The following is a 23,884-nucleotide window of genomic DNA, read 5'->3' on the forward strand; positions in this document are numbered from 1 at the left end:
ATTAGTTAGTTAATGTTTCAGAGTGACCCGCCCCATTATCAAGGAGTAATAAAATTTTAAATGTCAAATCATTCTCCCTGCATTATTTTTCAGTAGCTGGAATAAAGTGATTTACAAACCACTCATAGAATAATGCAGATATTACCCATGCTTTTTTCATTAGAACTCCAAATAAATGGCAATGTCTCCTTGTCAACACCCCTGAAAGCCACTCAGGTTTTCATAGTGCTAAACTACGTGTGGCTTTAGTTTAAATTCTCCCAAAGCATTCCCACCAAGTTGCAGAGTAGACAGTCCTTTGAAATTTTGAATCCTGGATCGTCTGTCTCATTTGCAATCAGAAAAGGCCAGGCTCAACAACATTGAAAATTTGATGAGAACATTTGCCTTCCTCTTCAATAATTTTTTGATAATGTTGCAGGACTTCATCATGAGTGGCACTTGACAACTTGCTAAGGTTGTTATATTTATCCTTTTCTTGAATCTAGCAAACCATCCAGCAGTAGTTAAAATTGAGCAGAATTATCTGCCGCTTCTCCAATGCCCATTTTAATGTCTTGAAAAAGACTTCTAGCTTTTTGAATTTGAAGATAAAGGAACCAGTGGGTGATAGTGATCACAATGTACTGATGTGGGAATTACTTAAAGATCTAACTATAATTATGGCTAAGGGTTTGCTAAGTTGCTTTGCCCCCTCCTTTAATATAACTAGATAGATCCCATCCACCCCAGGTGCTTTTCTTATGTTTAACTTCAACAATTTCTCCTCCACTTTACTTTCAGTTATTACAAAATCATTAAGTACCCTGCTACAATTTGATAACCTTCTGCCATAAAAAGTGTAACTGTTTACACTGAGTGGACAGAAATCATGAGATAACTACCTAGTAACAGGTAGGCCCACCTTTTGGCCAGATAAGGGTAGTCACACAGCAAGGTATTGAGTCCACTAGTTCACGAAAGCAGGTAGCCTTTCTACAGATATTTCCATCCATGCTTGTGGCACTGCTGTTCATAATTCCATCACATTTCTGGGTGGAGGAGCTAAAGTTTGATCAGACCTTTCCATAGAATTCCAAAGATGCTCCACAGAGTTCATCTCCAGTGAACAGGGAGGCCATTACGTGGTGGTAAAATCTGCGGAATGCACTTCGAACCATATTCTTGTCATCAGGACTGTGGGGAGGCACATTTTCCTGCTGGAAGAGTCCATTTCCCTATGGATGCACGATGACCATGAAGGGATGCAGATGGTCTGCAAGGTTGGACACATAACTGGGACCGTTCAGAGATGCATCTAGACACACCAGACGTCCCAACTTGGTGCCAGTTGAACACACCCCAGACCAATACCGACCGTCCACCTGCCTGATCAGTTCCTTGTTGACATGATGGATGCATAGCTTTGTGCGGTTTCTACCAGATATGCACCCACTTGTCTTCTCGAAATAATTGTAAATGCAACTAATCAGACCAGGAGATCCGTGTCCAATCATCCAAGATCCAGTGCCAATGTTCTTTGGCCCAGTTGACGCATAGCGTCCTGTGTCGTGGTGTTAGCAATGGTACTCTGGTGGATCGGTGGCTCCCATAACCTATTGCGGCTAATGATTGCCAGATGGTCTTCTTCGTTGAGACGTTTCTGGCAGCTCCCTCATTGAAGGCGGTGATATTATGTGCAATTGTTGCTCTCCAGTTGGTTATGGATAGTTTATTTGTTATTTGGTTTTTAGGAGCATTAGCAACTAAGGCCATATTGCTCTGGGAATATGCGGTGGTCATTCCCTGACCTTTCCGCATCCTCCGTATTTGGTGGTGACGGGCTCGAACCCTGGTCTAATCAAGAAGCATGTGCTATGCACTGCTGCTCCTTCCCACCTGGCTACGGAGGCGCCACTCCAGTTGGTTATGGACAGTATTACTGGTGCGGTCATCAGACATTTTATTCCAAATGTTTCTTTTTCATGTTTTAAACTGAACAAGTGGTTTTTCCTAGTATGGAGACTTCTTTTTTGTTAACAGGGCATGGTTCTTTGAATAGTAAATTATATTATTTTGTATTAAAATCAAACCCTTACTGTGTATGTGGTGTTGAAAAAACTTAGTGCCATGTATTGTATGATTGTTTGTTGTATGAGAATCACAAAGCTCAATTAAAGAATGTAATTAGTGATTTGAGATATGGAAATAAAAATTACTCATCAGATTATAATAAGTTTGTTGCTTTTCAAAGGTTTGCTATTTCTGTATTTCTAAAAAGAAGACAGTTATCAGCCTGAATATTTGTAAACTAATAACTGTTTACTGTATAGATTTTTTTTCTCCCCCCCCCCACCCCATCCTATTCTTATCCTGTTTTTTTTTTTTTTTTTTTGCTGTCACTGTGGAAATTAACACAGTGTGGGATAAATTGCTGGGGTGAGATTTGGGTGGGGAAGTAGAGGGTTTTTTTTTCCCCCCCTACCACCCTGGTCTTTTTTTTTTTTTTTTGTATTTATTTATTAATATTTTATTTATTTATTTATTATTTTTTTTTTGTTGTTGTTTTCTGGTACTATGTAAGTAACTGAGTGCAGGATTGTGGACCAGGAAGGTGTTTTTATTTTTATTTATTTATTTATTATTTTTTATTTTTATTTATTTATTTATTATTTTTTATTTTTATTTTTTTCTCTCTGCCCATAGGAATAGGAAGCTTTGATTCCTGAATACCTGTGCGGGGAGGGGAGATTTATTAGTTTATTTTATTAATATATAAATATATATATTTTGTTAATGCTATTTTTTATTAGTATTTTTTTTTTTTTTTTTCTGGCTCCCAGGCTTTGGGCGGCTTGGGGGTGGGATTGCTGGCGCCCTCTAGTCTGGCACTTCTACAAGAGGGTGCGGGAATTTTGTGCAGTCACCACAGACAGTACAGTAGGCTTAGGCCCAGCTCCACGTTCATAAGGACGAGCATCAGGTAGGTTATTCTAGGTGATGACTGCTCTCTGGTGGCTGGATATCCTGTATAAGGATAATAAAATTCAGAGATATTAGGTGGATTTGGACAAATGTCTAGGGGCCACCAAAGACAATAATCTCTAGTTGGTTGAAACAATGCGAGAGAGATGTCAACGGCCACGTTCATCTACCACCTTTCTCCACCCAAAGCATTGTCCATGATGAGATGTTATTGCGGAAATGGTGTATTTCCTATATGCTCTTGATACTGTCGAATGGGGATAGTTAATTTCTGTACCATCCCCCCGCGATAGAGTGACCCTTGAGTCAGCCACCTACTATCATCCCTCATTCAAAGTTGGTTAACTCACAATGTTTATCCATACTGACATCGAATTACTGTCTACATGAATGCAGTGTACCTATATACCTGCCTATATTCGTCCACTACCAAGATGGGTGATAGCATCGTGTTGCCTAGGATCCAGATATCCCCAGAATTCTGTCCTTTCTGTTTAATAGCTATCGCGATTATAAAAAAAAATTGATTATTCTAAAAATCTTTAAAATGCTTTAGTTTTAGAAGCTAGTGCCAAAGTTTAGAGCCATTAAATTGGCTGAGATGAAACAAAGATACAGGCCTCTTTAATGCAGTCATAAATCAAATATTGTTTGTATCTCAAAATCATGATCATGTGTTAATTGACTTAGTATGGTGCTGACTTATCTTATCATACTTTTCTTCCTGTTATTTTCAGGTGGTAGATGACCTTCATCAACCGGTGAAATACCACCACTTTGCTTATTGGAGGCTTGAAGTGGTGAAACCCGTGCTTAGTCTCTAGAGCAAAGTTTCCAGCATCCCCCTCCCCCCATACTTCTCCTTCAACCCATGCACGGTACTACGTACTATAGGTTTTGATACCTTTCGTGTTTGGGGTTTTCATAAAAAAAAAAAAAAACATGATGGCTTAACACACTTTTTTCTAGGGATTTGTTTTAATGCATTGGATATAAGGTCAGGCAGCATGGTTAGTTCACAATGACTCATTCTTGCCAAGCAAGAAGTTTTATGGTCAGTAGGGGAGGGGGGAAATAATTTATGATTAGTGAAACAAATATCTTTCAAGAATTTTCATTTCATATTAGACTTGGGATAACACAAATTTTCCTCCAGCTCTTTAACTTCCCATAATACATAAATCAACTTGTAGAACACAGAGTTTACAGGTAATACTTGTGGCACAGCATGGCTCTATTTCCCTCTTGCAGTAGTATAAATAATTCAACTTGTTAGTATGGACAAATAATTGCTTGTTAACTAACAAGCAATTTAAGTTAGCAAAGCAACTACATAGATTTAACAGTTGTACATGTACTTTTTTTATTGATAGGCAAAACCTTTTGTCTTCTTTGTCAGTTTAAAAAAAAAAAAAAAAAAAGTTCAGCTGTGATCCAATTTATTCAAGAAAATATAGCCTAATCAAAATACTCGAAATGAATGTACTCCACCTGTGTAAAGGTAATAATTGTACATTTTGTAGATGTGTTTTCTACTCCACTTCTTTGGTGACTGCAAAATTAAAAGTAAGATGGTTTACCCATTTCATTATTTTTATTATATTTTGACTTAAATTATTAATTTAATTTTAAATTTAATCTTACTTTTATATAAACATCAAAAGACCAAATTGACAATTATTTCAACTATTTGAAGTAGCAATATTCAATGTCAATGATAATATACATTAAAGATGAATCACCATAGCTGAGTTCAGTTGTGCTAACTATGTGACACATATCCAAAATATAATAGGAATAATTATTATAATTATTCTAATATTATAATTTTAGAAAAGACTAAATAAATAATTCTAAAAATCTTTAAAATGTTTTAGTTTTAGAAGTAGATTGTCAAAGTAGAGTGTCAATTTAAAGATCTAGAGTGTCAAAATCTAGATCTTTAAATTGGCTAGAACGAAGCAAAGACAAAAGGAAGGAAGTCATCGTTGGTTTAGGCCTTTGTGTTTTTGTAATGGTATGACAGTAAAATTACAAGTGCTTTAGTATTAATTTTGTTAAATTTTGTCAAATTTCCAAAGTTGTCAAATAAATTTTTGACAACTTTGCTTTGACTCAGTTAAAGAATAAAATTAATGATTTAAATCAAAATATAATAGTTAATTAATAGGTAAGTCATCTTATTTTTAATTTTTCAGTCACTGAAGAAGCAGAGGAGAAATAAAAATGTAATGTGTAGTTGTTTAGACTATTACTTAATAATAAATTAGTAATAAATAGATTATATATGATTGTTAGACTCTATTAGTAATAAATAGATTCTAAACTTTACACAGATGAAATGCTTTCGTTTCAAAATAACCTGCGCAAAATGCCATTCAAACATTATACAAATATAGCTTAATCTTTTTCCCCTAACAGTTCTTGTTATCATATAATATGAATACAATTTATTTGTCATCATTTATTGCAGACAAAAGAAAGAAAAAGAAACGAAAAATTCAGATGCATACTGTTGATCCACATTTGCTCTTATCGTTTGTATATTTTGACCAAACTCATTGTGGTTACCTGTTGGATAAAGATATAGAGGAAATTCTGTTTACTGTTGGGCTCCAACTTTCCCGTGCCCAGGTACTTTTATCATTTCTATTTGTAAAAAGTTATTTATCTATAAGTTAGTTTCACCACTTTTGCCATTTATTAACTTTTTTTAAAGAATGAGACAGAGTGTAGTCATTTTACAAAGAATGCAAGATAAACATTTGTAAATTGTTTTATATTGCTGTTAGTTAAGAAACACAAAATCTAAGGAAGTGCATCCAATTGATGTTGGTGGACAATGCAATGTTGAGTCTGTTTGGTGTGACATAAGCACTGGAAAAGGAAAAATGAGAATAGGTGTGTGTAATGAATCTGATGAGTATAATGAGCAGTTGTGCAGAGAAATAGTGGGCCAGTAAATCAGAATGTCTTGTGATGGGGGATTTTAACTTTCCAGATATTGACTGGAACTTGTGGGTTGGTCACTTTCATAGTAGCAAGACTTTTGTGGATTTATCGGATAACTGTTTTCTACAGCAACATGTTCAAGAGGCAACCAGAGGGAGTAATATGCATGATCTGATTATCAGCAGTGATTATTCATGCATTAAGAATTTACAGATAGAGGAACCACTGGATGACAGTGATCAAAATTTACTGATGTGGGAATTACTTAAATATGTAACTACCATCAAGGATAAAGGGGCGGGGACTTTTGCTTTTTAAAAGTGACTACAGGGGTCTAAGACAGTTTTTAAATTCTGTGCAGTGGGATCAATTGATGATGTTGCCAACTTTGAATTCTAAATGGGAAGCCTTCAGGGACTTCATTTTGGAGTCTACTAGGCTTTTCATTCCGCCTAAGAAATACTGTTCAAGGTTTAGGCCTAAATGGATGTCAGATGAATTAATGAGGCTCATGGCAGAGAAGAAAAATGTATGGGATACATATAAAGTATCAGGTGACACAGAAGCCTATGGCAGATATAAGCTAGTCTGTAATCAAGTCACAAAGGTGGTTAGTAGTAGTAGTAGTGGCATGTGATGCAAGAAAGCAAATGTATGAGCTTATGCAGCATCAGCCAACAAAAAAAAAAAAAAAAAAAAAAAATCACACCATTCTCTCCAAATGCCTGTCCAGTTCCTCCTTAAATTTATTCAACCTATCAACTTCCACAACGACAGATGGAAGTTTGTTCCAGCAATTAACCACCCGCTGGCTAAAGGCAAATTTCCGCACATCTATTCTACATCTGTCTTTCTTAATTTGAATTTATGCCCCCTTAGGTTCGTAATCTGAACAAGTAGAAGGATCCCATCAGAATTCAGCGTGCTCAACCCATTCAAGGCCTTATATACCTCAATCAGATCACCGCGCAGGTGCCTAGTCTCCAGCCACTGCAATTTGCAGAACTTAAGCCTCTCTTGGTAAGAGGATCCCTTCATTCCCCTCACCAATCTTGTTGCCCTTCTCTGTACACGCTTAAGTAAATCTACATCCTTCCTAAAATGAGGCCTCCAGACCTGTACGCAGTACTCAAGGCGCGGCCTGACCATTCCCTTATACAGAGGGATAATCACCTCCTTTTCCCTGCTAGCAAAATTCCTATATATCATTGACAAAACCCCATGACCTGCCCTGGCAGCCTGTCTGCATTGCTCAGAAAACTTCATATCTGCCTTCATATCACCTTAAGTGTAGTACCACACAGTTGGTACGTTTCTCTGGGGTTACTTCTACCCGTATGCAGTACTTTGCATTTGTCAAGGTTAAACTTCAGTTGCCACTTCTTAGCCCATCTGCCCAAATTACCTAGATCCTGTTGCAGTAGCACACTGCCATTACTGTCATTAACAACCCAGCCAACCTTTGTATCATCTGCAAACTTCGACACTAAGCCTGATATACCTTCATCAATATCATTGATAAATATACAAAACAACAGTGGACCTAACACCGAACTCTGTGGGACACCACTAATAACATTAGTCCAAGAAGAGCAGCACCCATTGATTACCATCCTCTGTCTTCTCCCACTTAACCATCCTTTTATCCATTGTAGCAACTTACTCTTAACACCATTCTGCTCCAATTTGTACAATAGTCTTTCATGCGCAACAGTGTCAAAAGCTTTCCTGAAATCCAAATATATGATATCAAAATTATTTTTTGCATCCAGTTACTTTGTAACCACATCATAATATCCTATCAAATTTGTCAGACAAGACTTTCCCTTAACAAACCCATGCTGTGTGTGAATTATTGCTGCAGTCTTGTCTAGATGATCCTGCAATGCATCTTTAACCAGCGACTCCATTATTTTACCCGGAACAGAAGTTAAATTAACTGGTCTGTAATTACTCGTGTCAACCTTCGATCCCCCTTTGTGAATTGGGGATACATTTGCACATCTCCAGTCTGTGGGAACCTCCCCTGAGTCCAAGTATGCTCTTATAATTATGGCTAAGGGTTTGCTTAGTTGCTTTGCCGCCTCCTTTAATATAACTGGATAGATCCCATCCACCCCAGGTGCTTTTCTTACGTTTAACTTCAACAATTTCTCTTCCACTTTGCTCTCAGTTATTACAAAATCATTAAGTATCTTGCTACAATTTGATAACCTTCTGCCATTTTCAAACCTTAATAATTCCTCATGTGTGAATGTAGATGCAAAATACTCATTCAGTTTGTTTGCTATCTGAGCGGGATCATCAACAGTTGAACCATCGATGTCAAGTGGACCAATCAGATTCATCCCCTTTCTTTTAGAGTTTATATAAGTAAAGAAATCCTTGCTGTTTTTCTTAGCATCTTTTGCCAAGGATTTCTCGTAATCTGCCTTCACCTGCCGAACCTCCTTTGTCACCTGATTACAGATTAACTTATATCTGCCATAGACTTCTGAGTCGCTTGATAATTTATATGCATCCCATGCATTTTTCTTCTGTGTTACGAGTCTCATTAGCTCATTTGACAACCATTTAGGCCTAAACCTTGAACAGTATTTCTTAATAAGTATGAAACTTTTAGTAGCTTCCCACTTAGAATTTACTGTTGGTAACATCGTCAGTTGATCCCACTGTACAGAATTTAAAAACTGTTGGAGACCACTGTACTCGCCTTTACGAAAGCAAAAACCCTTTCCTTTACCCCTGATGGTTAGGCAGGCGAAGGCAGATTATGAGAAATCTTTGGCAAAGGATGCAAAGAAAAACAGCAAAGAGTTCTTTACTTATGTACACTAGAAGGATGGGAATAAATCAGATTTGTCCACTTAACATAGATGGTTCGACTATTGATGATCCTGCTCAAGTAGCTGATAAACTGAATGATTATTTTGCATCCACATTCACACATTAGGAGTTATTCTATGAAGGGAATGTTTATCAAACTCTAACAGGAGCTAAGTGATTTTGTAATAGCTTTGGAGCAAAGTGGAGGATATATTGTTGAATTTAAACATCAAAAAGGAACCTGGGGTGGATGGGAACTATCCAGTTATATTAAAGGAGGCAGCAAAGGAAGTAAGCAAACCTTTAGCCATAATTATGAGTGCTTCCTTGGAATCAGGGGAGGTCCCTATGGACTGGAGATCTGCAAATATATCTCCAATTCACAAAGGGGGTTCTAAAGTGATACAGGTAAATATAGGAACTATATATTTTGAGTTTTACTTGTGTTCAGGGGAAAATAATGGAATCACTGGTTAAAGAAGCATTGCAGGATCATCTAGACAAGACTGCAGTAGTAGTTAAGGCACAGCATGGGTTTGTTAAAGGGAGGGCTTGTCTGACCAATTTGATTGAATGCTATTATGTGGTCACAAAGGAACTGAATGCCAAAAATAATTTTGATATCATGTACTTGAATTTCAGGAAAGATTTTGATACTGTTGCACATGGAAGACTGCTGTACAAATTGGAGAGGTGTGGCATTAAGGATAAGTTGCTACAATGGATAAAGGAAATGGTTGAGTGGGAGACGACAGAGAGTGGTGATCGGTGAACGCTGCTCTTCTTGGACAGGTTTTATTATTAGAGTTCCCAGGGGTTCCGTGTTGGGCCGGTTGTTGCTTTGTATATACATGTCGGTGAAGGTGTATCAGGTTTAATGTCAGGGTTTGTGGATGATGCAGGGGTTGGCAGGGTTGTTGGTGAGAATAGTGGCGGTGTGCTGCTCTCACTGGGTCTGGATAAGTTGGGAGAATGGGCTGATGGGTGGCGGCTGAAGTTTGGCATTGATAAGTGCAAAGTGCTGCATATGGGTAGCAATAACCGAAGAGAAACGTACCAACTGTGTGGTACTACACTCAGGGAGGTGGGAAGTGAAAAGGACATGGGGGTAATTGTGCAGTCTAATATGAAGTTCACTGAGCAGTACAGATGGGCTGCCAGGGCAGGACAGGGAGGTGATTATCCTGTTATACAAGGCAATGGTGAGGCCACACCTAGAGTACTGTGTACAGGTCTGGAAGCTTCATTTTAGGAAGGATGTAGAGTTGCTAGAACGAGTACAAAGAAAGGCAACAAGATTGGTGAGGGGAACAAAGGGGTGCTCTTACCAAGAAAGGCTTAAGTTCTGCAAATTGCAGTGCCTGGAAAGTAGGCACCTGCAAGGTGATCTGATTGAGATGTAAAGTCCTTGAATGGGTTGAGCAAGCTGATGGGGATTCTTCCTCTTTCTCAGACTAAGAATCTGAGGGGGCACAGTTTTAAATTGAGGAAAGATAGTTGTAGAATAGATGTGTTGAAATTTGACTTTAGCCAGCGGTGTTGTTGATTGATGGAACAGGCTTCCATCTTTTGTTGTGGATGCTAATAGCCTAAATAAATTTTAGGATGAGCTGGACAGGCATTTGGAACGAATGGAGGGGTGAAATTTGAGGGTTCTTTTTTTTTTTTTTTTTGGTTGATGCTGCATAAGCTTACTTTCTTGCATCATATGCCTATGCTAATAATTATGAGAAAGATCATCAGCACAACTTGTATACGTGGAATTATCTCAAGTAACCTCGTTGCAAGGTTTGTATATTACATCTCCCCACGATGATTTCACATTTCACCATGGCAAAGTTACTAGTAATATAGAACTTTGTGCTGAACTAGATCGCTTGAAAAATAATAAGCTGCCATCTCTACAGGATGAACTGCAAGATTTCATACAAAGTGGTATATCTATATCGTCAATGATCATACAAAGTTTATGGCTCGTGTTCAAGATATCGAAACAGACACAATCTTACAGCAATCCAAAATATTGATATTAAGTGAATCGTGTATGGATAATGATGAACATATATTACTTAAACCATTCCAATATGTGACTCGATTTAAAAGGTGGTGTTGCGATGAGATATATTAACGTGAAGGTTCAACTATCATCAGTACACCACATATCTTTGCACAACATAATAGCAGCAATGTGACAATGATATTAGATGAAATTGGAGACCTTTGTGGATCTTTGTGCAAATTCAATAGTGAATCTATTTTCATTGTTGCCATATACATCACTGCAGTGATGTCGTTAGATATAATTCAAAAATTCATAAACAAGAATTTGATGCCGTATTCCGTTGAAGGGGCAAAATCATTGGAAGAGCCACTGGATCATATACCTAGAGTTCTCGCTGGTGATTTCAGTCTAGAAATAAATTCTGAGGCTGGAAAGAAGTTTTGTAAATTTATGAAAGATGTCTTCAGTTTAGATATTAAGTCAAATACTTTAGTAAATACTACACGTAATGGAACGACAATCGATGGAGTGTTTACTCGGGAATTAAAATCGTTTGGGTGTCAAAATTGTCTTATTTCAGTTACCATAGACCAATAAATTTAGTGTTACATAATATATTTTATATGAAGTATTTCATTATACACTAGTACAATGAAAAATTCCATTCATTGTTTTTCATTGTACTGAAATTATTTTTTCAATAAAAATAATGCAGCAATACTTTTTTTATTTATTTTACTGTACCAGTTTCATGAGTTCCTGCAGTAAAGATGTTTTTAACAACTGCCACTGTGACACTATCAGTCTCAGAGTAGAGTAGCAGCAACTCATTATGTACCTGGTACATAATTTTTCTTTTTTTAGAATTGTAAAATTTAAAACAGTAAAATAATAATAATAATAAACAATCAATAATGACGATCACAGCGCGCACAAATTGCACAAGCAAGATATGGAGACAAGTTTAAAAATGGGAATGGAGAGAAGATTCTTAAAATTTATTTAGATTTTTTTTTTTTTTATGACTTAAGATTTCAGTGAAGGCAACACATTTCATCATAATAACATAAAATCCCACAGAATTCCAGCTATCAGTATTATCGCAAATGCAATACAATAGAGTTTACTACCCGTTTATAATGAATTGCACTAACAGAAAGCCCAATAACTCAGAAAGTGCAAATTGTTTTTATTGTTTTATGGTAGTGAACTCCAGAAATGTGCTTTAGTAAAATGTGAGCTCGCATGGGGTGATAATAGTGTGTTTTCCGCCTTAACCCTGTGAAGTTCTTTACAGATTTCATTTTGACAGTTATCATGGTGCTGACTAAGAGAATAAGTGACAGTGGTACTAGTAAGTCTATCAAAAAAAGGAAAGCGATCGATTCGGATCAGAAAATGAAAATAAGGATGTTTGAAAATCAAATATTAACAATTATCGTGCGGAATTCAGATTTGTCAGTGTCAACAGTGAACACAATAAGAGAAGCAGTGAAGGGATCAGCACCAATGAAGTCAATTATGATAACCAAGGCTACAAAATACATATAAGTTCTTACAGCAATAACATGTGTGTTTTTTCTTCCTTTTATGTTTTCTTTTCTTATGTGCCACTCCGGCTACGAACACTGCTGTTCCTAGATAAAGTTTTTAATTGAACTAATTAAAAATATATAACTTTTTTCTATATACAGAGCTAATATATAAAAAATATATAACTAATTAATTGAAAAATATATAACTATTTTTCTTCATTCTTCTGAGGATATGTGGTTTTTGTCATTTTGGCATTTCACAGATGTAGTAGCAATATTTTATTAGTCATTCCCGATTTACGTAAAACTCAACTTACAGAAGAAGTCCTGAAACATATGACCGGGACTTACTGCATTTTTGTATTAACTGGGAAATCGATTATCCAGGATTTTTTTTTTTTTTTTTTTTTTTCCCATCTATCCCAGAAAATCAAGAGTCTACTGTATATTGCAAAAAGGATAGGTGGAATAGGATCAGAATATGTCTGCCAGGAGCAAAAGCTGATGACATTGTAGAGCAGATATCATGTTTGCACTAATGACATTAAGAGTAGGAGATATGCAGACTTACTTAACAAGTACAGGTCGTTGAAAACAAGTCACGAGTTAGGATTAAATTTAAAAGTGTCTACAATTCTGCCTAGACATGATAGGAGGGAGTATATGATGAAAGCCCTGTCAATCAAGTCAGCCAGGGAGAGATTTTGCAATGCTCGTGCGGGAGAATTTTTCTCACTATGGTCTGTGCTTGTCAAGAGGAAAGACTGCTTCTACAGGAATGGGATAATATGCTTAAATAGAAAGGGTGCAAAAATATTTGCTGTTGCTGTTGAGACAGTGTTAGCTCGGTCGGAAAACTGTTAGCTTGGGTGATACACAGACTAATACACAGACTTAAATAAATTTAAGGCTCAGCTGGACAGGTATTTCGAACGAACGGAGGGGTGAAGTGGAAGGGGTTTTTTTTTTTTTTTTTTGGCTGATGCTGCGTAAGCTTGCTTTCTTGCATCATATGCCTCTACTAATGCTACCAGGGGCGAGAGCAGACCAGAAACGAACTTGAATAACTCGTACTTCAGGGAACCACAACAGGAGACGATAGGTCGTAAGAGTACACCTTCCTTGTGGACCTTTGATTCCCCTGATTCCAGTCCCCCCCGCAAAGTGGCTTAGTGTACCGTATTTCCTGCGGTGACTGCACTGGCTGCTATGTTGGGGAAACTGGTAGAAAACTCAATCAGGTCTCTGAGCACGAGAAAGCTATCCGTTCAGCAGATATGGAGCACTCGGTGTTTGCTGAGCACTTCTGGTCTACCTAGCATGACATCGATCCGATCCGCAGCACAATGTTGAGATTATTGACCAATCCTGCCATTACAGTCGCCACGTCTGGTTGGAATCACTCTACATCTCATGTTGTAGCGATTCTTTTAACCGGAACAGAGGAGGTTGCATCGATCCCGTCACTGAGGCAACCATCCTCCTAGCTGACAAATGTTGGCGCTCACAGCATACCCAAGCATTGCAGCTGCAATCACAAGCCTCCACTTCCAACAGCTAATTGTTGCCTGCACCTGTAGCACGCGGTTTTCACCTCACATGACCACCACAGCAAGCACATGACAATCTGTACTTTTGCAATAATTATCACAACTGAAGAAGGACATCTCCCGTCCAAAAGCTATTGTGTTTATTACTTTTATATTGTTCCTATTTTAACTGTTTCAGTTTATTGAACAGTTAAGAGTTTTAACTTCAACCTGTTTTATTTAATCCGTTTCTTCCCAGTGACACTACATTGTCTAAATTAAATATGAATCCTGGGAACATAGGCCTATTTTCTTGGACTAATAGGAGATGAATGCAGGCAGAAACATCCACCCAGAGAGAAATGGGGGTAGAGTGAGGAGGGGGTGTACTAGGGAAGGTCATCTCTCCCCCAGGGAAGGGGAGTAAAGATCAAGGGTTAAAACCATGAGGTTGCCTCATGGACTTCTCTAGTGGAGAGGCTTTGCTTGTTCGAAGTGGTGCAATGCCTGCTTTCTCTTTGTGTGTGTAGCCTTGGTATGAGATGTATTTGGGGCAGTGCCTTTGCACTGCATACGTGGTTTGGTTTTGTGGGTTGGCTGTGGTGTATCTGCACCGATATTATATATGTGGTCTAATAAAGGAGAAGGGTGAGTGAGAGGAGATGTTTGTTTGAAATAATCAGAGGGTGAAAGATAAATTAGATTGGGCACATGTTGCGAGGTGAATTACTGATGAAGGATGTGATGGAGGGAAAAGCCCTCAACTTCTGGTTTGAGGGAGATTGAGGAAATCCATTATGTGTAGATGAATTGAAAAGGCGTATTGGGAGGTGAAGAGGAGCGCTGAGGGTAAGGAGATTATGGAGAAGTGCTGAGGATTGGGAGTAATAGTTGTGTGTGCATGCATGGACCTACTCTTGGCAGAACACTGATGATGAAAATGGTTTGGAATCTAAAGAAGCAAAATTATAAAGAAGGGACTGGTATCGACAAGAAATAGTTCCTTTGGGGGGGCTCATGGCCCCTTAAAGGTTGAGAAATACCAGTGCAGCATGTGATCAAGCATTGTTAAAGGTCTCAAAATAAGCTATCTATAAATGGTATGAATAGATCAGAGTTTACCATGTTTTTCCATTTAAACCTGGGGATGAAATTTATTTCAACATGTGGAATTTGAAAATAAAGATACTGTATACCATTCTGTATTTCTAGTGAGAGGATTAAATTAAATAACAAATTTCAGATATAAAACTTCAGACTAAAGGCAAATTTTCGCACACCAGATAACAAATTTTCAGAAATTTGCCTATAGCCAGCGGGTGGTTGGTAGTTGGAACAAACTTCCATCTGTTGTAGCGGCGGTCAACAACTTAATTAAGTTCAAGCCAGAACTAGACAAACATTTGGAGTGAATGGATGGATGAAATAGGAAGTGGGTTTTTTTCTAATGCTAATACTAATGCTAATGGACGACGAGATCCCATGCCAAAATGGAAGATGTCTGCAGCATTCCAGATACAGGGAAAACTAACATCCTGGTCATGGAGATGCATGGCTAACAGGGTCATGGGTTGCAGAATGTACTGCTGGACCTCTATCATCATAGATTAATACACGAGAATGGGGGGGGGGTTTGCCTGCATAGCCCTGGTGGCTACTATGAGATTCACCCCAGGCTGATGCAAGCAGCTGATCTCCATTATCCCCCCCCCAGATAATCAGTGGTACTTCCCATTCGAACCAGTTAGGTGGGAAGTGGGCACAGTGACTGAAATTCATGTCTTTGATTAGTCCTTTATTTATATAGGGCTCCTCTAGATCTGACTTCCGCTGTAGTTCCATGCCACTGAGCCGACAGCAGTCAGTTTCAGTGGAATAGCTGCCTGAGAATCCAGGCACTTATTCCACTCAGTGACAGCATCAGCATCAGCATCCCACACCTAACGGTGTCAGCAATTCACACCATTAGAGTTGTGAAGTTCTTTGTTTAGTCAGTGTTGCTCGGGAAGCTGAGTTGCACTGAATTCATCCCACACCACATGGGTGTCAGCATTGTTGGTGCACTGAGGCATCATCCAGGAGATCTACTTTAGGATCATCCCATGTTGTAGCAGCATCAGCATCCTACACCATTAGGTGTTTGCAGTCAAATCAAGTAGTGTCAGATCTGATGATAAAATCTGTATGTTTAGATAGGAGCACTTAAGTTAGGGCCCCCAACAGGGTCTCAGACTCTTTGGATCCCGTTTACATTCAGTCTGTAAGTCGTGAACACTGCATTCACATACACAGTCAGCGCTTTTTAGTAATACTTCGATGTAACAAAGAGATGTTCTTGACCATTTGGTAGGTCCTGAATTTTAGAAATTAGATGACAACTGTGATCCTTATAGTCTGGGCAGTAATACATAGCATGCTCCCATTCACTTTTGCCACAATTACAGATATGATCATCAGTAATTTTCAGTGAGGTCTGTTTATCCTTGAGGAATCTATGCCCCATAAGGACGAATGTCACATAAGGAATGTCCATAAGGAAGAATGCCTGGGGAAAACCATGGTGGAGCCTTTGGGCTAGCCATTTTTACCTCTGGTACTCTCTTTCGCGTACCTGCCATATTCTGTGCAGTTCCTCCATAATACGCTTTCTTTCTTGTTTGATACCTCTGTTGGTATCAAGAGTAATGCCAAAGGTAGTTGTGGCTGCCTTTCTTATGAAGGTGATCATAGCACGTCTGATCACTTCAGGATCCAATGACAATCCACTTTAACAAATATTAACTAAATTTGTGTGACTTTACGTAGTATAAGTGAATTTTTCATTTTATTTTATTTTTTTATTTTATTTATTTATTTTTTTTTTTGTATTACAGAGTTCTTTTTAAATGCATATAATCATTTACAGTTTATATATTATGGCTATAATTATATCTATAGAACTTCAAAACTGAATTAATTTGTAAATTTCTAGCTTTAAAAAATTCAAGTTATTTTATTGGATCTTGAAAAATTAATAAAATTTATCCATTTATAACATCTGTCTTCTGGTTATATTATCTCCAGATACATATATAAATGGTTATATTAATCCAGATACATATATAAATATTTATATGTATCTGGATTTGCTTGGAGATTCCACAAGTTCTAACCTTGTCATTCCAAGTCTGAATTATCCATATACCTTTTACTAAACTTGGCTTGTGCATTTAAATCAAAGATTTAATGTCCTTTTTTAATCTGCTACCATAACAGCCTAACTAAATAAATTGACATTTTGCAGGTACGTAAACTAGTTCAAAAGGTAGTGAAAAAAGAAACTCTTCACTATCGAAAACTGACTGACAAACCACATGCAGAAGGTGCTGATGGAAACAAAACTGGAAAATTGGGAGAGATTGAAAAGAATAAAACATTCTTGGAGGACTTGGCAGCAGGTAGAATATTGCAACACAGTAATATAATTTAAAATTAAAATATACATTGCTGTAATTCTTGATAACTTTCCCTTGCGATACATTCCATTAATTTCATCTGGCATTAAACACTGTGTTTATAAGCATACCTGTGGTTTAAAAAAAAATTTCCTGCACACTTTTATATAGGAAATTTTTGAAATGAAATATACATGAAAGACAGTTTGGCATTAATAAAAATGTTTTGTTAGGTTTAGTTACATTGTACCAAATGTTGTTTATGATACTAGAGAACAGACCTTATTTTTACTTTCGTGGGAGGGCCAGTTATGCTCATTGTCTTTAAAAAATAGTCCTTATCCAAAACTTACACCTTTCACAGAGATTGTATTCATTTCTTCTATACAATTGTCCTTGAATAAAAAGGTAAGGTTTCACCTTGTTTTTCTGTTCCCTGCTGAAAAGTCTGATTTGTGAGCAGCAGCAGCAGCTACCAAACATTTTCTAGTGACCAAGTGGTTTTCAGTATAATTTACAGTGAGATCATAAAGAACAGTGTTATATCATTCTATTGAGAAATTTAAAGGAAAAAATAACCAAAGGCCTAGAATGAAAGCCACCTTGTGTTAATTTTTGTGTTCTTTACCAAGACTAAACACTAGTACACTAATCACCATCTACTTGGTCATGGTGGCAAGGCTAAAAATATAGATGGTTGAAGGAGAACTAAAAGGATCCAATCTGTTCCATGTCAATGGTTATTGACACAGAGCATAATTTCTCTCATAGCAAGAGACCATAAGACTTAAAACAAGCAGATATTTCAAACATATTAATGTGTCCACATTCACAAATTAAGTTTTCAACCCAAGCCTGAAGATTTTGAAGAACTTCATCTTTGAATAATAAAAGAAGAGATTTAGTTCTCTTCTTTTACTATTCAGAGATGAAAATATGACAAGATCACCCACAATGGTGAAGCTGCTCATCAACAGATGCATTTGCAACAGATTCAGAATCTGCATCACTTCAGTAGAATTCTATTTTGATATCAAGGTGAAGGTGTGTTTGTTTTAATTGCAATCTCCAGGGTTTCCCCTATATGCCACTGTAGCATCTGAAAAGTCATAAGGCCAGCAAATGTATGTAAGTATGTGTGTTCTTATATTGAGTACCGGCACCTAGCAACTTCACAGCCAGGGCTGTAAAGTTGCTGACCTTAGTGACAAGGAGGCACTCCAGGAAATGGCCCCTCCGTAGCCAGGTGGGAAGGAGCAGTAGTGCGTAGCACACGCTTCTTGATTAGACCGGAGTTCAAGCCCATCACCACCAAATACGGAGGATGCGGAGAGGTCAGGGAATGACCACCACATATCCCAGAGCAATATGGCCTTAGTTGATAATGCTCCTAAAAACCAAAACAACAAACAAACAACAAACTCCAGGAAATACATTTTAACTGAGACTCTTTCTGGGGCTATCAGGCAAGCCTTGGAGCCCCAGGGTGTTCAAAGAAAGAAAATGGGAAATGGAGGTGAAGGAAAGTGGACAGAAAGCAAGGGGATGAGAGAAAAAGGCATCCCCAGAAAAGAAGTAAAGTAGGTAGAAAAGAGAAAAGGTTCTAGTGGAAAAGATAATCAGTTATTAAAATAAGATAATTAATCTCAGTTTTAGAACAATAACTGCCTACCTGGCAGCAGTACTACGAAAATTAACATGTCACAACTGTGACGATCAGATACCAAGACATGATTTTCGTTTGACTTGATTAAAACCAGAAGACACCCCAGTCTTAATATTAACACAACACCATGCAGTGAAGAAAAGACAAAGTTAAAATACCAGCTAATGAAGATTTTCACAGCCAGTAGGAAAGCAATTTACATAATTCAAAACATCCAATTATTATGCCACACCCAGCAACAACTACATTAAACCAATAATCACTGTCTTGTGATAATTGGATAACCTGTTTATCCGCTTCACTACAGGTCAACTCTGTTGAAATCTGATCTCAACCTAAGATACAAATTTGTCAACCAACAGCTCAATATCTAAATCTAACAAAATTTCATAGTGATTTTATATTTTATTTATTTGATTTAAATCTAACAAAATTTCATATTTTAATTTAGCAAGTCAGAAATCCTCTTCTCACAACAAGAGTACAGTAAGTCAGATAATAGACTATACCCAAAATATTACAACCAGTCTGAAATTTCAGCATTATGAATCTGCAAGGCAAAATCACCTTCCAAACCTGTCATTCCATCTAGGACAATAGTGTCCAACCTTTTCCCGTACATGGGCCATGTTCCAAGTTAGATTTGTTAAGCAAGTTAAATTTAAGCCCGGATTAAACCAAGGCATATTTGATTTGCTTAATTCTATCACCCCAGCCAATCTACAAGGAATTGATTCTGAATTTTCTGCACATCTTCCTTAACTGGTAGCTCTACTGTATATTAAGTGTATAGTGGTCAATAACAACAGGTAGACCCTTCCGCCTATAATACTGTAAGCAATTAAATATTATTTCAAACTGAATGGGCAGTTTAACTGTTAGTGCCTGGAGAGCCAATGTTGAAATTGTATGACATGCCCTTGATTTCGCTAATAAAAAGAACCATTGAGCTTGCACAAAATACTTTTTTACAAAGTATTACCCAATACTAGTGCACCATGCACCTGCTGCATAGCATACTATAGGTAAAAATATGCTTCTATAATACATTTTAAATGCAGAAAGTTTAATGCCCTAGGCACATCTGGTAATTCTAATCAATTTTCCAGTAAGGGTTTTTATTTTCTTGAGAATATATTTTGCATGGGCCACAAACTGAAACCAATCGTCGACCATTATACCAAGCTATTTAGACGTATGGATGATAATTTTAATAGGTTGGTTGTTTAGTCTTATGTTTGGTGGTCTCTGTAAATTAAGGTTACCTTTAAAGAGCTTTTTTTTTTTTTTTTTTTTATATTACAGAAATCTCAAATTTGTGAGTTACACACCAGGTATTCAAGTCAAGCAACACATTTTCACATTCTTCTAATTCAAGCCTAGAATTACCATATATGAGTACAACAAGGTTGTCTGCATATGCAACTTTAGAAATACGCTCATGTTTTTTAACCAGCCACCCATCAAGGACAACGTTCCAGCAAACAGAGCCGAGAACGGTTCTCTGAGGGCAGCTGTGAGTAACCGGCCTCGATTATATTGATACACAGCAATGTCCAGACGAGACAACTAGGCATCTGTCCTGAAAGTAATCAGTAATAATTCTGTAAATGGGGAGAGAGACCCCAGCCTCCTGGAACCTTGCTAGGACACTTTGCCACTATAGGTGTCAGAGGCCCCTTTAAAGCCACGAAGAGGCTGAGGAAATATTTAGTATTTGCAGTAGAGACCAAAGTTTGCTTTCTTTAGACCAAATTTTTGCTTTATCCATAGTTTGCTTTATTGCATCTGCTGTAGATTTTCTTTTAGTGAAACCAAATTGATTGGGTACATGTAAATTCTTACTATTGTAATAATTTAGAAACCGTGCAACAATAAGTTTTTCCAACACTTTCCCAATAACAGGAAAGCACGATAGAACGATATGATGATGCCTGGTTTACAGGTTTGTTAGGGTTCTTTAGTAGTATTTTCAAATTTCAACATAAGCAAAGAACATGTGAGAAACTGGACCAAGTATACAGCTTTTATGATGCTCTCTAGACTGTGTGATTGACATACAGGAAAATCCCAGCCATAGTGCATGGTAATTACCCTTTGATCACACTTTGTGAATTGGAGATACATTTACACATCTCCAATCCATAAACATCTGCCCTCCCCTGACTCCAAGGCTACTCTCATAATTATGGCTAAAGATCTGCTTACCTCTTTAGTTCCTCTCTCAGTATGTTTGGATAAATCCCATTCCCTTCAGTAACTCAGCATTAGCATTAGAGAGGCATATGATGCAAGAAAGCAAGCTTTATAACAGCATCAGCCAAAAAAACTCTCCCATTTCACCCAGCCATTCACTCCAAAAGTTTGTCTAGTTCTCCTTGACTTTATTTAATATGTCAACTTCCACAATGACAGATGGAAGTTTGTTCCAGCAATCAACCTCCCATTGGCTAAAGGCAAATTTCCACACATCTATACAACTGTCTTTACTCAATTTGAATCTGGGCCCCCTCAGGTGCATAATCTGAGCGGGAGGAAGAATGCCATCAACATTGAGCTTGCTCAACCATTCAAGGCCTTATACACTTCAATCAGATCACCTTGTAGGTGCCTTGTCTCCAGATGCTGCAATTTGCAGGACTTAAGCCTTTCTTGGTAAGAGAACCCCCTTTGTTCCATTCACCAATCTTGTCGCCCTTCTCTTTACTCTTTCCAGCAGCTCTACATCCTTCCTAAAATGGGGCCTCCAGACTCGTATGCAGTATTCAAGGTGTGGCTTGACCATTGCCTTATATTACAAGGGGATAATCACCTCATCCCTACTAGAAAAATTCTTGTATATCATTGACAAGACCCCCCCCCCCATGACCTGCTCTTCATGTACTATGCAGACAGGCTACCAGGGCAGGTCATGGGGTTTTGTCAATGATATATAGGAATTTTGCTAGCAGGGAAAAGTAGGAAAACTGCTCAGAAAACTTCATATGTGACTGCACAATTACCCCCAGGGCTTTTTCATTTTCTACCACTCTAAGTGTAGTTCCACACAGTTGGTACATTACTCTGGAGTTGTTGCTACCCATACGCAGTACTTTCCATTTGTAAGTGTTAAACTTCGGATGCCACTTCTCGGCTCATCTGCTGAACTTTATTACATAAAGTTCAGTGGGAGAAGACAGAGGGTGGTAATCAATGGGTGCTGCTCTTAATGTTATTAGTGGAGTCCCACAGAGTTCGGTGTTGGGTCCACTGTTGTTTTGTATATTTATCAATAATATTGATGAAGGTATATCAGGTTTAGTGTCAAAGTTTGCAGATGATACAAAGTTCCTATATATCATTGACAAAACCCCATGACCTGCCCTGGTAGCCTGTCTGCATTGCTCAGAAAACTTTATATCTGACTGCACAATTACTCCCAGGTCTTTTTCATTTTCAAAGGTTGGCAGGGTTGTTAATGACAGTAATGGCAGTGTGCTACTGCAACAGGATCTAAAAAATTTGGGCAAATGGGCTAAGAAGTGGCAACTGAAGTTTAACCTTGACAAATGCAAAGTACTGCATATGGATAGAAGTAACCTCAGAGAAATGTACCAACTGTGTGATATTACACTTAAGGTGGTAGAAAATGAAAAAGACCTGGGAGTAATTGTGCAGTCAGATATAAAGTTTTCTGAGCAATGCAGACAGGCTACCAGGGCAGGTCATGGGGTTTTGTCAATGATATATAGGAATTTTGCTAGCAGGGAAAAGGAGGTGATTGTCCCTCTGTATAAGGCAATGATCAGGCCACGCCTTGAATACTGCATACAGGTCTGGAGGCCTCATTTTAGGAAGGATGTAAATTTGCTTGAGCGTGAAGGGATCCTCTTACCAAGAGAGGCTTAAGTTCTGCAAATTGTAGTGGCTGGAGACTAGGCACCTGCGCGGTGATCTGATTGAGGTGTATAAGGCCTTGAATGGGTTGAGCACGCTGAATTCTGATGGGATCCTTCCACTTGTTCAGATTATGATCCTAAAGTGCCTCCGTAACCAGGTAGGCAGAAGCAGCAGTGCATAGCACACGTTTCTTGATTAGGCCGGGGTTCGAGCCCATGACCACCAAATACGGGAGATGCGGAAAGGTCAGGGAATGACCACCGCATATTCCCGTAGCAATATGGCCTTAGTTGCTAATGCTCCTAAAAACCAAATAACAAACAACAACGAACCTAAGGGGGCATAAATTCAAATTAAGAAAGACAGATGTAGAATAGATGTGCGGAAATTTGCCTTTAGGCAGCGGGTGGTTAATTGCTGGAACAAACTTCCATCTGTCATTGTGGAAATTAATAGGTTAAATAAATTTAAGGAGGAACTGGACAGGCATTTGGAGGGAATGGTGTGATTTTTTTTTTTTTTGGCTTCTGCTGCATAAGCTCATACACTTGCTTTCTTGCATCACATGCTACTACTACTACTACAACATTTATATTTACATTTAGGTTCAGTAATTTTTCTTCTACTTTCCTCCTGGTTTTTACAAAACCATTTAACTCTTTTGTTAGAATTTGATACACTTCTGCTATCCCCATTCTTAAAAAAACCCTCAGGTGTGAATATAGATGCAGAGTGTCTATAAGTTTGTCAGCAAACTGAGCAGTATCGTTAACAGTGAAACCGTTCTGACCTGGTGAACCAATGTGATTTAACCCCTTCAGTGAAGTGTTAAAAAAAGTAAAGAAGTCTTTGCTGCTTTTCTTTGTCAGAGACTTCTCATAATCTGCCTTAGCTTGCCTAACCTCCTTTTGTTACCTAAATGCAGACTAATTTATATCTACTCTAGGGTAGGGTTCTGTACTACCTGATAATTTATATGCAACCTGTGTATTTTTCTCCTCTGCCACGATTCTCATCCATTCATCTGACATCCATTTAGGTTCTAAGCTTTGAACAGTATCTCTTATTTGGTATAAAAACCTGGTAACTTCTATGAT

At 37.9% G+C, this 23,884-nt stretch overlaps 1 protein-coding gene across 4 annotated transcripts in view; it reads left to right on the plus strand.

Annotated features, from left to right (window-relative positions):
* LOC150081594 (cell division cycle and apoptosis regulator protein 1-like) overlaps window positions 1–23,884 on the plus strand; it is a 550,339-nt gene that overhangs the window by 471,036 nt on the left and 55,419 nt on the right. For all 4 annotated transcript variants that reach the window (XM_090380560.1, XM_090380561.1, XM_090380562.1 and 1 more), the window contains 2 exons: window positions 5,438–5,598; window positions 17,092–17,245. In XM_090380560.1, the coding sequence (XP_090236686.1) occupies window positions 5,438–5,598; window positions 17,092–17,245 (315 nt within the window). The remainder of the gene's footprint in view (window positions 1–5,437; window positions 5,599–17,091; window positions 17,246–23,884) is intronic.

Source organism: Mastigoproctus giganteus, chromosome 8 (assembly GCF_048544385.1).
Source record: "Mastigoproctus giganteus isolate SK-2022 chromosome 8, ASM4854438v1, whole genome shotgun sequence".
NCBI lineage: Eukaryota > Metazoa > Arthropoda > Arachnida > Uropygi > Thelyphonidae > Mastigoproctus > Mastigoproctus giganteus.